Raw genomic sequence first — 15,933 nt, 5'->3', positions numbered from 1 at the left:
ATAGTGGTTTGGGCCATATTTGCACGTTTTAATACTATGGCGTGTTTCAGCAGAGTAATTTTATGCTGTTTTGAGGTGATTTAAGTTGTTTTTTAGACCCGTCAAATTTTGACATTTTTGCCATACTATAGCCTTGCTTCTTTGATCATTTTTTTGACATTCTAGATTATAGTGATTTGGGCCATATTTGCATGTTTTAATGCTATGGCGTGTTTCAGCACACTATTTTATGCTGTTTTGAGTTGTTTTAATTTGTTTTTGTGACATGTCAAATTTTAACATTTTTGTCATACTATAGCCTTGCTTTTTTGGTCATTTTTTTGACATTCTAGATTGTAGGTTTTTGGGCCATATTTGCATGTTTTAATGCTATGGCATGTTTCAGCACACTATTTTATGCTGTTTTGAGTCTTTTTAAGGGGGTTTTGGGACCTTTCAAATTTTGACATTTTTGCCATAGTATAGCCTTGCTTTTTTGGTCATTTTTTTGACATGCTAAATTATGTTGTTTTTATGATATATTTTCAGTTTTTAATGCTATGGCGTGTGTCAGCAAGCTATTTCATGGTGTTTTGAGGTGTTTTCAGCTGTTTTTGGGACATGCCATTTTGACATTTTTGCCATACTATAGCCTTGCTTCTTTGATCATTTTTTTGACATTCTAGATTATAGTGGTTTGGGCCATATTTGCACGTTTTAATACTATGGCGTGTTTCAGCAGAGTAATTTTATGCTGTTTTGAGGTGATTTAAGTTGTTTTTTAGACCCGTCAAATTTTGACATTTTTGCCATACTATAGCCTTGCTTCTTTGATCATTTTTTTGACATTCTAGATTATAGTGATTTGGGCCATATTTGCATGTTTTAATGCTATGGCGTGTTTCAGCACACTATTTTATGCTGTTTTGAGTTGTTTTAATTTGTTTTTGTGACATGTCAAATTTTAACATTTTTGTCATACTATAGCCTTGCTTTTTTGGTCATTTTTTTGACATTCTAGATTGTAGGTTTTTGGGCCATATTTGCATGTTTTAATGCTATGGCATGTTTCAGCACACTATTTTATGCTGTTTTGAGTCTTTTTAAGGGGGTTTTGGGACCTTTCAAATTTTGACATTTTTGCCATAGTATAGCCTTGCTTTTTTGGTCATTTTTTTGACATGTTACATTATGTTGTTTTTTAATGTATTAACACATTTTAATGCTATGGCATGTCTCAGCATGCTATTTTATGCTGTTTTGAGGTATTTTCGGCTGTTTTTGGGAGACATCAAATTTTATCATTTTTGCCATACTATAGCCTTGCTTCTTTGGTCATTTTTTTGACATTCTAGATTATAGTGGTTTTGGCCATATTTGCACGTTTTAATGCTATGGCGTGTTTCAGCAGAGTAATTTTATGCTGTTTTGAGGTGATTTAAGTTGTTTTTTAGACCCGTCAAATTTTGACATTTTTGCCATACTATAGCCTTGCTTCTTTGGTCATTGTTTCGACATGATACATTATGTTGTTTTTTGATGTGTTTACACGTTTTAATGCTATGGCGTGTCTCAGCACGCTATTTCATGCTGTTTTGAGGTGTATTACGTTGCTTTTGGGACACGTCAAATTTTGACATTTTTGCCATACTATAGCCTTGCTCCTTTGGTCATTTTTTTGACATTCTAGATTATAGTGGTTTTGGCCATATTTGCACGTTTTAATGCTATGGCGTGTTTCAGCACACTATTTCATGCTGTTTTGAGGTGATTTAAGTTGTTTTTTAGACCCGTCAAATTTTGACATTTTTGCCATACTATAGCCTTGCTTTTTTTGTCGTTTTTTGGCCATGCTAAATTATGTTGCTTTTTTGACATATTTTCACGTTTTAACGCTATGGCGTGAATCAGCACTCTATTTCATGCTGTTTTGAGGCGTTTTAAGAGGGTATTGGGACCCGTCAAATTTTGACATTTTTGCCATACTATAGCCTTGCTTTTTTTGTCATTTTTTTTTACATGCTAAATTATGTTGTTTTTATGAAAAATTTCAGGTTTTAACGCTATGGCGTGTTACAGCACGCTATTTTATGCTGTTTTGAGGTATTTTAAGTTGTTTTTGGGACATGTCATATTTTGACATTTTTGCCATACTATAGCCTTGCTTCTTTGGTCATTTTTTCGACATTCTAGATTATAGGTGATTGGGCCATATTTGCACGTTTTAATGATATGGCATGTTTCAGCACACTATTTTATGCTGTTTTGAGTCTTTTTAAGGGGGTTTTGGGACCTTTCAAATTTTGACATTTTTGCCATAGTATAGCCTTGCTTTTTTGGTCATTTTTTTTTACATTATAGATTATAGGTTATTGGGCCATATTTGCATGTTTTAATGCTATGGCTTGTTTCAGCATGGTATTTTATGCTCTTTTTAGGTGATTTAAGTTGATTTTGAGACCAGTCAAATTTTGACAATTTTGCCTTGCTTTTTTTGTCATTTTTTAAAAAATGCTAAAGTATGTTGTTTTTATGATATATTTTCATGTTTTAACGCTATGGCGTGTTACAGCACGCTATTTTATGCTGTTTTGAGGTATTTTCGGCTGTTTTTGGGACAGTTCAAATTTTGACATTTTTGCCATACTATAGCCTTGCTTTTTTTGTCGTTTTTTTTGACATACTAAATCATGTTGTTTTTTGACATATTTTCACATTTTAATGCTATGGCATGTCTCAGCACGCTATTTTATGCTGTTTTGAGGTGTTTTAAGGTGGTTTTGGGACTTGTCAAATTTTGACATTTTTGCCATACTATAGCCTTGCTTTTTTTGGTCATTTTTTTTGACATGCTAAATTATGTTGTTTTTATGATATATTTTCAGTTTTTAATGCTATGGCTTGTGTCAGCAAGCTATTTCATGGTGTTTTGAGGTGTTTTCAGCTGTTTTTGGGACATGCCAAATTTTGACATTTTTGCCATACTATAGCCTTGCTTCTTTGATCATTTTTTTGACATTCTAGATTATAGTGGTTTGGGCCATATTTGCACGTTTTAATACTATGGCGTGTTTCAGCAGAGTAATTTTATGCTGTTTTGAGGTGATTTAAGTTGTTTTTTAGACCCGTCAAATTTTGACATTTTTGCCATACTATAGCCTTGCTTCTTTGATCATTTTTTTGACATTCTAGATTATAGTGATTTGGGCCATATTTGCATGTTTTAATGCTATGGCGTGTTTCAGCACACTATTTTATGCTGTTTTGAGTTGTTTTAATTTGTTTTTGTGACATGTCAAATTTTAACATTTTTGTCATACTATAGCCTTGCTTTTTTGGTCATTTTTTTGACATTCTAGATTGTAGGTTTTTGGGCCATATTTGCATGTTTTAATGCTATGGCATGTTTCAGCACACTATTTTATGCTGTTTTGAGTCTTTTTAAGGGGGTTTTGGGACCTTTCAAATTTTGACATTTTTGCCATAGTATAGCCTTGCTTTTTTGGTCATTTTTTTGACATGTTACATTATGTTGTTTTTTAATGTATTAACACATTTTAATGCTATGGCATGTCTCAGCATGCTATTTTATGCTGTTTTGAGGTATTTTCGGCTGTTTTTGGGAGACATCAAATTTTATCATTTTTGCCATACTATAGCCTTGCTTCTTTGGTCATTTTTTTGACATTCTAGATTATAGTGGTTTTGGCCATATTTGCACGTTTTAATGCTATGGCGTGTTTCAGCAGAGTAATTTTATGCTGTTTTGAGGTGATTTAAGTTGTTTTTTAGACCCGTCAAATTTTGACATTTTTGCCATACTATAGCCTTGCTTCTTTGATCATTTTTTTGACATTCTAGATTATAGTGATTTGGGCCATATTTGCATGTTTTAATGCTATGGCGTGTTTCAGCACACTATTTTATGCTGTTTTGAGTTGTTTTAATTTGTTTTTGTGACATGTCAAATTTTAACATTTTTGTCATACTATAGCCTTGCTTTTTTGGTCATTTTTTTGACATTCTAGATTGTAGGTTTTTGGGCCATATTTGCATGTTTTAATGCTATGGCATGTTTCAGCACACTATTTTATGCTGTTTTGAGTCTTTTTAAGGGGGTTTTGGGACCTTTCAAATTTTGACATTTTTGCCATAGTATAGCCTTGCTTTTTTGGTCATTTTTTTGACATGTTACATTATGTTGTTTTTTAATGTATTAACACATTTTAATGCTATGGCATGTCTCAGCATGCTATTTTATGCTGTTTTGAGGTATTTTCGGCTGTTTTTGGGAGACATCAAATTTTAACATTTTTGCCATACTATAGCCTTGCTTCTTTGGTCATTTTTTTGACATTCTAGATTATAGTGGTTTTGGCCATATTTGCACGTTTTAATGCTATGGCGTGTTTCAGCACACTATTTTATGCTGTTTTGAGGTGATTTAAATTGTTTTTTAGACCCGTCAAATTTTGACATTTTTGCCATACTATAGCCTTGCTTTTTTTGTCGTTTTTTTTGACATGCTAAATTATGTTGTTTTTATGATATATTTTCATGTTTTAACGCTATGGCGTGTTTCAGCACGCTATTTTATGCTGTTTTGTGGTGTTTTAAGTTGTTTTTGTGACCTGTCAAATTTCGACATTTTTGCCATACTATAGCCTTGCTTTTTTGGTCATTTTTTTTTTACATGCTATATTATGTTGTTTTTTAAAATATTTTCACGTTTTAATGCTATGGCGTGTCTCAGCACATTATTTTATGCTGTTTTGAGGTATTTTCTGCTGTTTTTGGGACACGTCAAATTTTGACATTTTTGCCATACTATAGCCTTGCTTTTTTTGTCGTTTTTTGGCCATGCTAAATTATGTTGTTTTTTTGACATATTTTCACGTTTTAACGCTATGGCGTATTTCAGCACTCTATTTCATGCTGTTTTGAGGCGTTTTAAGAGGGTTTTGTGACATGTCAAATTTTGACATTTTTGCCATACTATAGCCTTGCTTCTTTGGTCATTGTTTCGACATGATACATTATGTTGTTTTTTGATGTATTTACACGTTTTAATGCTATGGCGTGTCTCAGCACGCTATTTCATGCTGTTTTGAGGTGTATTATGTTGCTTTTGGGACACGTCAAATTTTGACATTTTTGCCATACTATAGCCTTGCTCCTTTGGTCATTTTTTGGACATTCTAGATTATAGTGGTTTGGGCCATATTTGCACGTTTTAATGCTATGGCGTGTCTCAGCACGCTATTTCATGCTGTTTTGAGGTGTATTACGTTGCTTTTGGGACACGTCAAATTTTGACATTTTTGCCATACTATAGCCTTGCTTTTTTTGTCGTTTTTCTGCCATGCTAAATTATGTTGTTTTTTTAACATATTTTCACGTTTTAACGCTATGGCGTGTTTCAGCACTCTATTTCATGCTGTTTTGAGGCGTTTTAAGAGGGTTTTGGGACCCGTCAAATTTTGACATTTTTGCCATACTATAGCCTTGCTTCTTTGGTCATTGTTTCGACATGATACATTATGTTGTTTTTTGATGTATTTACACGTTTTAATGCTATGGCGTGTCTCAGCACGCTATTTCATGCTGTTTTGAGGTGTATTACGTTGCTTTTGGGACACGTCAAATTTTGACATTTTTGCCATACTATAGCCTTGCTTCTTTGGTCATTTTTTTGACATTCTAGATTATAGTGGTTTTGGCCATATTTGCACGTTTTAATGCTATGGCGTGTTTCAGCACACTATTTCATGCTGTTTTGAGGTGATTTAAGTTGTTTTTTAGACCCGTCAAATTTTGACATTTTTGCCATACTATAGCCTTGCTTTTTTTGTCATTTTTTTACATGCTAAATTATGTTGTTTTTATGATATATTTTCAGGTTTTAGAGCTATGGCGTGTTACAGCACGCTATTTTATGCTGTTTTGAGGTATTTTAAGTTGTTTTTGGGACATGTCATATTTTGACATTTTTGCCATACTATAGCCTTGCTTCTTTGGTCATTTTTTCGACATTCTAGATTATAGGTGATTGGGCCATATTTGCACGTTTTAATGATATGGCATGTTTCAGCACACTATTTTATGCTGTTTTGAGTCTTTTTAAGGGGGTTTTGGGACCTTTCAAATTTTGACATTTTTGCCATAGTATAGCCTTGCTTTTTTGGTCATTTTTTTTACATTATAGATTATAGGTAATTGGGCCATATTTGCATGTTTTAATGCTATGGCTTGTTTCAGCATGGTATTTTATGCTCTTTTTAGGTGATTTAAGTTGATTTTGAGACCAGTCAAATTTTGACATTTTTGCCTTGCTTTTTTTGTCATTTTTTAAAAAATGCTAAAGTATGTTGTTTTTATGATATATTTTCATGTTTTAACGCTATGGTGTGTTACAGCACGCTATTTTATGCTGTTTTGAGGTGTTTTAAGTTGTTTTTGGGACATGTCATATTTTGACATTTTTGCCATACTATAGCCTTGCTTTTTTGGTCATTTTTTGGACATGTTACATTATGTTGTTTTTTGACATATTTACACGTTTTAATGCTATGGCGTGTCTCAGCACACTATTTTATGCTGTTTTGAGCTATTTTCGGCTGTTTTTGGGACTTGTCAAATTTTGACATTTTTGCCATACTATGGCCTTGCTTTTGTGGTCTTTTTTTTGACATGATACATTATGTTGTTTTTTGACATAGTTACACGTTTTAATGCTATGGCGTGTTACAGCACGCTATTTTATGCTGTTTTGAGGTATTTTCAGCTGTTTTTGGGACATGTCATATTTTGACATTTTTTACCATACCATTCTATAACATTGCTTTTTGGTGGTTTTGACAAAAATATGACATGTCCCAAAAACAGCTGAAAACCACCTATAAAAGCATGCCATGGCAGGCTGTAGCATAGAATGTTGCAAAAAAAGCAAAGCTCACCATTATATAGCAAAAAATGTCCAAATATGACATGTCCCAATAACAGCTGAAAACCACCAAAAATAACGTGCAAAGGCAAGCCATGGCATATAATATTGCAAAAACCAACATAATATCACATATGTAAAAAACCCCCACCAAAAGCAAGGTTATAGTATGGCAGAAAATGTCAAAATATGACATGTCCTAAAAACAGCTGAAAACCACCAAAAATATCCTGCCAAGGCAAAAAATTCAAGATATAACATGTCCCACAAACAGTTGACAACAGCTGAAAACCACCGAAAATAGTGTGCAAAGGAAAGCCATAGCATAGCATGCTGCAAAAACAGCAAAAACCACCATAATATAGCAAAGTTAAAAAATAAAAAAAACCCACCAAAAGCAAGGCTTTAGTATGGCAAAAAATGTCAAAATATGACATGTCCCAGAAACAGGTGACAACAGCTGAAAACCACCGAAAATAGCGTGCAAAGGCAAGCCATAGCAAAGCATGTTGCAAAAACAGCAAAAACCATTATAATATAGCAAATTAAAAAAAAAACCCCACCAAAAACAAGGCTATAGTTTGGCAAAAAATGTCAAAATATGACATCCCAAAAACAGCTGAAAACCACCTTAAATAGCATGCCAAGGTATGCCATTGCATAGAATGTTGCAAAAACTGCAAAAACCACCATACTATAGCATTTAAAAAAAACAATCAAAATGCAATACTATAGTATGGCAAAAAATGTTCCAAAAAAAGCAATTGACATTTTTCACCATACTATAATATGACATTTTCAGTCGTTTCCTCGACGTGCTATATTTTGGTCTTTGGGTGGTTTTTTTTTGTGTCTTCAAGCTAAAAAAAATTTTCTGCCATTTTTTCGACAGTTCAAATTTTAGATTTTTCTACATATTATACTATGTCCTTTTCAGCCATTTAATCAACATGCTTTATTATGACATGGTGTCATATGAAGTGTCTGCTTACCCATGGTATTTTGTCAGGTCTGGTTTTGCCTTCTTTGTCACTTGTCTCTCTGTGTTTTCAGCAGCATTGCTGACTCTTTTCCTACAATGAGGCGCTGGTTGAGGCTTCAATCAGGAAAAGTTTAATAAGAGCGCTTGGGTGCGCACAGCAACATGGACAGACATGTGTGACTAAACCCAAAGCAATGGTCTATAAATGCTTCTCACCGATTCCACGTGGTATCTATCAGTCATCGTTACGTCAGGAATACGTCCACAGGGATGCCTCTAGGAAATGTTGTCGCAGACTTTCTGGCTTCTCTCAATCATGTGGTAGACCTTCAACATTATTACCATATGTCCAACATAACTTGCTAGAACCAAAACGTTACTGTGAGTAGGTAGAAACTGACATAAGGCCAATACAGTGATATAACATTATTATGAAAGATGCATAATTATGAAAAATGTACGAACCTTTTTCTTTTTAGCCTAGACAATTATACCATGGTACCTTTTCATAAACAAACCATCACAGAGATGCACTATAATAACTACTAGATTAGAAACACTGGACACACATGAGATTTGACATTATAGATAACATTAGTCTAAGCCGAATAAATAGCGAGTCATCTTTCAGTCCATGTCACTGATGGCATTGCCAGAAGATTCAGATGACATTAATGATGATGCTCAAGCTGAGGGTCGATGTTGATGTTCTTGCCTGCATTCTGGTTGTGCAGCTCTATACCCGTGTTGGCTCCCCTTGTGCAGTTGAGTCTGCTTCAGCTCTGCTCAGCTTAGGGCAAACTCACATGGACCACCTGCAAAGACATAGAAATACAGCGCCAATACGGTTTACAAACAACACTGGAATGTTACTACTGTTCTTTAGGAATACTCACATCGCAGGCAGAGCTCCTCACTCTGCAACTGTGTGTACTTTGGTGTACTTTGCGTCGTAACACTCTGGCTTTCCTCCTGCTAATGGCTGGCATTTGGGTCTGTTGCTTGACTTCGTGATGAGTAGGTAGACGCTCACATAAGGTCAATACAGCAATACAAAATTATTATAAAAGAACTCGTACTAACATACAGCGCAGTGATTCTCAACAGTTTTTCAGCCAAGTCAAATGGCAAAATTTGCTGTTTTTTGACATACAATACTATGTCATTTTCAGTCATTTTTTCAACATTGTATACTATAAAGTGTCTCTACAAGCTATAACATGTTGTTTCAGCCATGTTTTCAACATTCTATATTAAGTCGTTTTGGGCCTTTTTTTTCAACATGGTATTCTATGATGTGTCTCTGCAAGCTATAAAATGTGTTTTTCAGCCATTTTTTCAACATGTCAAAATTTGAGATTTTTTGACCTACTATACTTTATTGTTTTCAGCCATTTTTTGCTGGCATACTATGAAGTGTCTGCATACTGATGATATTTCGTTGGTTGTGGTTTTGTCTTCTTTGTCACTTGTCTTTCCATGTTTTCAGCAGCATTGCTGCAACGTTTCAACTACGACTCCATTGTATGTGTCTTGATGGCTGCAAGTGATTTAGTGACAGATGATGGGATTTGACAGGTTGTGTCAAACAATTCTTGTTTGGGGAGAGTCAGGTTTATTTGGGGGGGAGGGGGGGTCCACATTGAATATTGAGACTAAAATTCAGTTGATGACCTGAGATATATATTTTTACTGAACCTTTTGTAATGTAATTATTTTTTAGGAGTTATGCATGATTGCTATTTTTTAAAATACATTTTTTAAAAAACTCAAGTACCCCCTGAAGTACCTTCACGTACCCCCAGAGGTACATGTACCCCCATTTGAGAAACACTGCTATAGTATGTAGTCCAAAATCATAAAAAACATCATAGTATAGTATGACATCCAAAATCCTGAAAAAATTTCATAGTATAGTATGCTGTCCAAAATTGCATTGTCCAAAGTCATAGTAATGTATGTCTTCCAAAATACAACAAAAATGTCATACTATAGCATGTCGCAAAATAGCATAAAAAGGTATTTAAAAAAAATAGCATAAAAAAATCCTATTATAGTATGCCATCAAAAAAATTAAGAAAAAACATTTTAGTATATAATGGCATAAAAAACATCAAGAAAACTGTCATCCTTTCATGTAGCCTGAGAAAGTCATAAACAACGTCATAGTATAGTATGCTTTGAAGAAAGTCATAGAACAGTTTCCTCAGAGTTTAGGCGTGTATGGTATATGGCATGTTGAGCATGACGTGTTGTGCTTTGCATCCCTTGTTTCAGTGAATTATTATTATCAGCCTACAGTATGTTCATCATGCACCAGACTAACCAGCAGTGTTGTTACATAATGTGAGTCATGCATGATCTGAGAGATGAGCCATTCAAACCCAAAGGTTCTCTTTACCTTCCAGTTTGGGTCCAGAATTGTCCCGGTTCTGAGGGAACAGGACCTTCGTAAGTCACCCAGCCTCCATTGCCCTTCCAGCCAATCACTTTTTTTCTTTCTCTCTATTACGGCCTGGTTCTCTTTGCTGTCATTGGCTGTGTGGCTGCAGTGGGATGCTGGGAATCTCTGGTCTTTTCTGTCCTTTGGCCTAAATGTGTCTATTACAATATCATGCAGAGGAGACTAACCCTGCATGTATACCTATGGCAAGTTATTCATGTCCTCTTTTTCCCCACCATTTCTTTTGTTTTTGTTTTCTCATTACATGCTTGCTTAAACTCACAGTAAATACTGTAACTTTTTGCTTAACTCACTGTAAGAAACAAAACAATGGGAAGGCAGTTTTCTTTGGGTGTGGTTACATTGCTAATCTCTCTCTAAATCCTGTCATGTGCTCAACCTAACTGTCATTGTTCCTTGTCTCACCCCTCCTCTCCCTGCAGTGACCGTACCCTGGAGGTCTACCTCCGGCCCAGCTTCACTGATGACCGATCTGCGCCCATCTTCTACTAGCAGCCTGCTGTTCCTCTTTTGTCCACTAATGGGCCCTTTTTTGAAGGGGAGAGAAGAATTGGCCAACATTGGCATGTTTGAGTTGTATGATGTTACCAACAAGAGGGCCCAGTAGTGTGTTACAGTACTACAAACTTAATTTCTTTGGAAATTCGCTATGAGAATTTCCAGTTAATCCTCATGATGTTTATTTTTTTGCTTCCACAAACATTGAATGTCTCAGCCTGACCATTCAATTGCAAGTGTGTGGGTAGATTTTATTAGTTCATTAGAATCACACCAGTTGTGGATAGGGTATTGCTTATAGGTTTCTAAAAGTAATGCAGTCACATTGTTATTTATCTGCACTTCTACTATGGGATTTCTTTTCTTCTTCAACACTAAACACTGTAAATTTCATTTGAGGATTATTTGAGTAAATGAGCAGTGAAGGCTGCATTAGTTGTTTAAATGACGCTTGAGGGTAAATTACGAGTGATGGATTTCAGTGCATCACTGTGATATGCACTTAAGTGTTAAAATAGCCAGAACTGTACAGTTGGAGAGCACAGTATGAGTCTGCTTTTTGTTGAGTGATACATAGTACTATATATAAACTAGTTGTGATACAGTAAACCCATATTTTCAATGTGGGAACTGTGCCTTTTACTTTTTTTTAAACCATATGCTTCATGCAGCAGTCATTCTGAAAACTGGTTTGAGGGCATAAGCATCACAGTTCAACTTGTATTTTTTCTATTCCTGAAAATATAAATGGGATTTTTTTCCTTTTTGGTTTGTTTGCTTTAAATGTCAAGACGTTTTTTTTTTTTTTTTTGCTTTGCAAGCTTCAGTACAGTGCAATTCCACCAGAATAATACAAGAATATTTTCACTATTCTTTCCTTCTCTTTAAATTTCTGTAATATCTAAGCTGCCATAGCCAAGAAATGACATACAGAGCATACATAAAGGGTCTTTTTAAATATATATATCTAGCTTTGAGGGAGTGGTAGCTTATCAGATAAGGTACAGTATTATTGTAGCTTTTGATCATTCTCAGTATTATACACTCATCTGGGAGAAAAGCTTTAAGCGGAGGCGTTTATCTACAGTATGATGTGTGGGGGTAGAAATGGAAGTGCATGTGATAAAAAACCAATAATGTGTATGGTTGCGCAAATGAGTTGAAATGCCTCTTAGACTTCAAGAAATCGAGTTACATTTTCCACGGATGAGTCCTTTACACTGAGTGATATGATCAGGCTTTTATTACACAGCTCATTTGGGCAGTGAGTTTCAAATGCATTTTCTTTTCTTTTTTTACTTTTATATAGCTTTCATTGTGTCCATTTCTCACTCTTGTCCCTGTTTGTATCATATCTGTACTGTACAGAAAGTGCATATAAATTATCTTGTCCGAAATAAATCTACATGGGCAGAAACGTCATATTTTTACGTGTTGTGCTCTGTTGTTTTTCATTTTTTTTGTTTCTTGGGAAATCTTTTGGATAAATAACATCACAGACAAAGGAAGGGAAAAAAAAGTATTTGGATTTATTTGTTTGGGATAGTATAATAGCTATGAGTGACAGGGGAAAATGGAAACAGCAATAATGTTACTACCGGTGCACAGAACAGCGCACCTCACCTTCTCCAAAAGGTGTCCACTTTAGCCAATGGGTTTGTAATATCTCTTTGGCAAATTTTAGAGACTGTCTGCCTGGACTGCATCTTTTCAAATCGTACAAAAATACTCGCAATGTTTTCTCTTGCGGAACTTAAAAGGCAAGGCGAGAGGAAACTGAATTGGCACTTTGAGCTACGGAAATATAGAGAGGGGGAGGCAGCTGTCGATACAGCAGTAGTAATTCAAGTCAAGCTAACTGCTACATGTTGGTAAAACATTCATACAATATGTGAGATATGTCAGATTTTGAATGTCTTAATTTGTACACCTCAGACCTAGGCATTCAGCACAAACCTAATGCAATATGTATGAGACAATGGGCAAGACTTATAAAAGATGCGTAACAGATGATATCCGACATTTATGACTGGCATAGTGAAATGACATTGCTTAGTTGTGTTTAAACACCACTCTTTTCCTTTGGTGTCACTCTATTGCTGATGAAATGTCAAAGAAAGCTAATATGCCACAAAATAAAGTTAACTTGTAGCTGGCACTGTGGACACAAATAAGTAATCTCACATGTTTAGATATTTCATTCCAGGGTTGGGAGATGAAGAGCAACAAAGCCATCACTTATACAAATAAAGACCCAGTTTGGATATACAAAGTGCTTCAGACAGATATGGTAACTGTAGAAATACACTGTAGGTCAGCATTAACCAGAGTGAGTGAGTGGTGGTGATAATTAGGGAGGGACAACACCTTGATTTACTCTGGTATGTTTCTATTAACATACTATCAGCAATATGATTTGGATTTCACTTGTTGAAAAGGACAAATTAGTTTTCAGCACCTCTATCTTCAATCACCACCACCCCCCCAACAGCTGTTAAAAAAAAAAAAAAAGTCAGATTTTGTGTTTGGAAATCCACCACAACAATACTAAACCATTGTTCTTGGGCTCAAACAATGTGAACTGCAACAGTCTTTAAAAATGCCAGATCAATGATTAGCAGATGGACCAAGGCAGCCAATGAGAGGAGCAGCTATGTTTTCATGTTTTCTGTTTTGTTTTTATATATTTTCTTTTAAAGCCACAAATCAAAGTACCTGTAAGGTAGGGCTGCACAATATATCGTTGTTTTTTTTTAAAATTGTCATTGTGATATGAACTGCAATATTGCAATTTGTAAATAGTAAAATGTATTACATTATGTCTTAGGGTGCTATTTTTTCTGACGTGCCATGCTGTTAACTCTCTGGCCTATTAGACAATGCCCTTGCCATTAGGCATCATCTGACTGATCAGAATTTGCAAACAGGTAGAATTTGCAAACAGGTGCATGAGGATTATTAGACTTGTTCTGCTGTACTACCCGGCATGGTCAGCTACGTGTTACACCATGAGTGACGAAAATGAGTAAAAAATAAATAAAAACATGTTTGCCATCTGGCAAGTTTTGGATACAGGAGAAAATATGTGGCACAAAAAATATGCATTGTGCAAGTCTGAGTCAAAAGTGCGAACACTTTAATGTGTTTATCACAGGTATTATAATTATCACAATATTCAATGACATAATCGCATATTCTCATCATATTGTGCAGCCCTACTGTAAGGGCACCAACAGAAGTCAATGCTGCATCAAGCAAAGAAGTTATCGTCATATACTGTATTTTGAAACGGATGATTTCTATTTCTGCAAACAATTTGATTGGATTTTGTATCCACTCCTGGTTGTCTCACTCAGGTTGCCTTAAGAGCAGCTATCTCTTTTTTCACAAAAAGAAAAAAAGCAAACCAAAGAGGTGCAAATCATTGAGGGTCTTTCACTACAATATGAGGCACTGTCTCATAAAGGGTCACCAGGGTCAGATGCCCAAAATGTTGATAAAAATAAAACTCTGTAAAACATCTAGATATAATATGCTGCTTATCTGTGTTGAGAGGGATCAGGACTCGTCCTCCTCCAGTCAGGTCCGTGGTGGGGCACTCAATCTTCTGGACTGTTCCCTGTTGGAGATAATTGATTGAAGTATTGTAGCTTTAATTCTAAGGACAATTAATCTCAAATCTTAAAGTGATACTCCATCCAAAATCTAGTTTTTGTGTCAATACTTACCTGCCTGTGGACTTGAAAGGTCAAGTCAACTCAAGTCAACTATATTTGTATAGCATATTGCATACAATGTGGGTTTTAAAGATGGCTTTTTAAAGATGAGAAGTTTTGTCCCTTGTGGAATTTGTTTCAGAGATATTAGATTTGAGAGGTGTCGAGTTTTCATAGAAGGAACAGAGGAAAGAAGTTCTTAAGGACAACATATTACTATTACTTTTTCATGCTATTTAGGACAACATACATAACTATGGACGTTCTATGCTGTTTTGGATGAAATACTTTATTTTGACTTTTTAGGCTATTTTGGCAGTATAGTAAACTTTTTATGTTGGTTTGGACAATATACTATTCTAAAATAGTTTTATGTTATCTTGGATGAAATACTAGACTATTCTATGACTTTTTTACTATTTTGGACAACATACTGTAATATGGCTTTTTATGCTATTTTGGATGATATACTACACTATACATTTTTCATGCTATTTTCAACGACATACTAAGTTACACTTTTTCATGCAGTTTCGGACAGAATACCATACTATGACCTTTTCACGCTATCTTGGGATGATATACTGTACTTCGGAAAGTTTGAGACTCAGTTCCTGTACACCTACGTTCATTTTGGGTCACTCTATGTATTACGTGTTAACCTCTCCCCTTTTTGCTAATGTGCTTCATGGGAGAGGTAAGCTGCTGTCGGACATTTCCATGTTTGAGACACGCTTTAAAAGTTTGTTTCCTAGCTTAAACTTATCGTGAAAATGCTGAAATATTGCTGTATTATTTAATTTGAGCATGAGCATATTGACCTAAACTGACTTCTTTATGCTACTTTGGACCACATACTATACTATGATTTTTTCATGCTATTTTTCACAACATACGTACTATACTATGACTTTTTTGTGAATTTTTATTCGGGACACTTTACTATGACCTATTTATGCAGTTTTGGACAACATAGTATACTATGACTTTTTTGGGCTATTTTGGACTGCATATTATACAATTCCTTTTTTCTGCTATTTTGTACCACATACTATACTGTTACTATTACATGATATTTAAGACAACAGACTGTTCCATGAAGTTTTTATTCTATTTTGGACAACATGCTACAGGATGACAATTTTGGATGACAAACTGTAGTATGACTTTTGTATTCTATTTTTGATGACATGCTATACTATAATTTTTTTAATGTTATTTTGAACAACATACTATACTGTGACTTTTCCATGCTCTTTTGGATGACATATTATTCTTTGACAGTATTATGCTGTTTTAGTTGACAAAGTATTTTATGACTTTTTCATGTTATTTTGGACAACATACAATA

General features: G+C 34.9%; 2 protein-coding genes and 1 long non-coding RNA gene across 6 annotated transcripts in view; 1 reads left to right on the top strand and 2 right to left on the bottom strand.

Annotated features, from left to right (window-relative positions):
- Nucleotides 1–12,288, top strand: part of baiap2a (BAR/IMD domain containing adaptor protein 2a) — a 105,480-nt gene extending 93,192 nt beyond the window's left edge. Inside the window, exons 14-15 of one of the 2 annotated variants that reach the window (XM_042505890.2) lie at nt 10,313–10,355; nt 10,791–12,288. In XM_042505890.2, the coding sequence (XP_042361824.1) occupies nt 10,313–10,340 (28 nt within the window). In that variant the 3' untranslated portion in view covers nt 10,341–10,355; nt 10,791–12,288. The remainder of the gene's footprint in view (nt 1–10,312; nt 10,356–10,790) is intronic. The other variant, XM_088069448.1, reaches the window with a different exon arrangement.
- Nucleotides 8,013–9,911, bottom strand: LOC148186454 (uncharacterized). The gene is made up of 2 exons (XR_015774885.1): nt 8,801–9,911; nt 8,013–8,719 (listed from the first exon to the last, which is right to left on the bottom strand). It is a non-coding gene; the product is annotated as an uncharacterized LOC148186454 (long non-coding RNA).
- An 83-nt stretch (nt 12,289–12,371) lies between the features above and the next one.
- lmtka (lemur tail kinase 1 a) overlaps nt 12,372–15,933 on the bottom strand; it is a 38,420-nt gene continuing 34,858 nt past the window's right edge. For all 3 annotated transcript variants that reach the window (XM_042505888.2, XM_088069444.1, XM_088069445.1), the window contains one exon: nt 12,372–14,485. In XM_042505888.2, the coding sequence (XP_042361822.2) occupies nt 14,466–14,485 (20 nt within the window). In that variant the 3' untranslated portion in view covers nt 12,372–14,465. The remainder of the gene's footprint in view (nt 14,486–15,933) is intronic.

This window comes from Plectropomus leopardus, chromosome 18 (genome assembly GCF_026936395.1).
Source record: "Plectropomus leopardus strain MGB_pleo_1.0 chromosome 18, ASM2693639v1, whole genome shotgun sequence".
Taxonomy (NCBI): Eukaryota; Metazoa; Chordata; class Actinopteri; order Perciformes; family Serranidae; genus Plectropomus; species Plectropomus leopardus.
The sequence above is the reverse complement of the archived record's forward strand: the minus strand, read 5'-3'. Positions and strand labels throughout refer to the sequence as shown.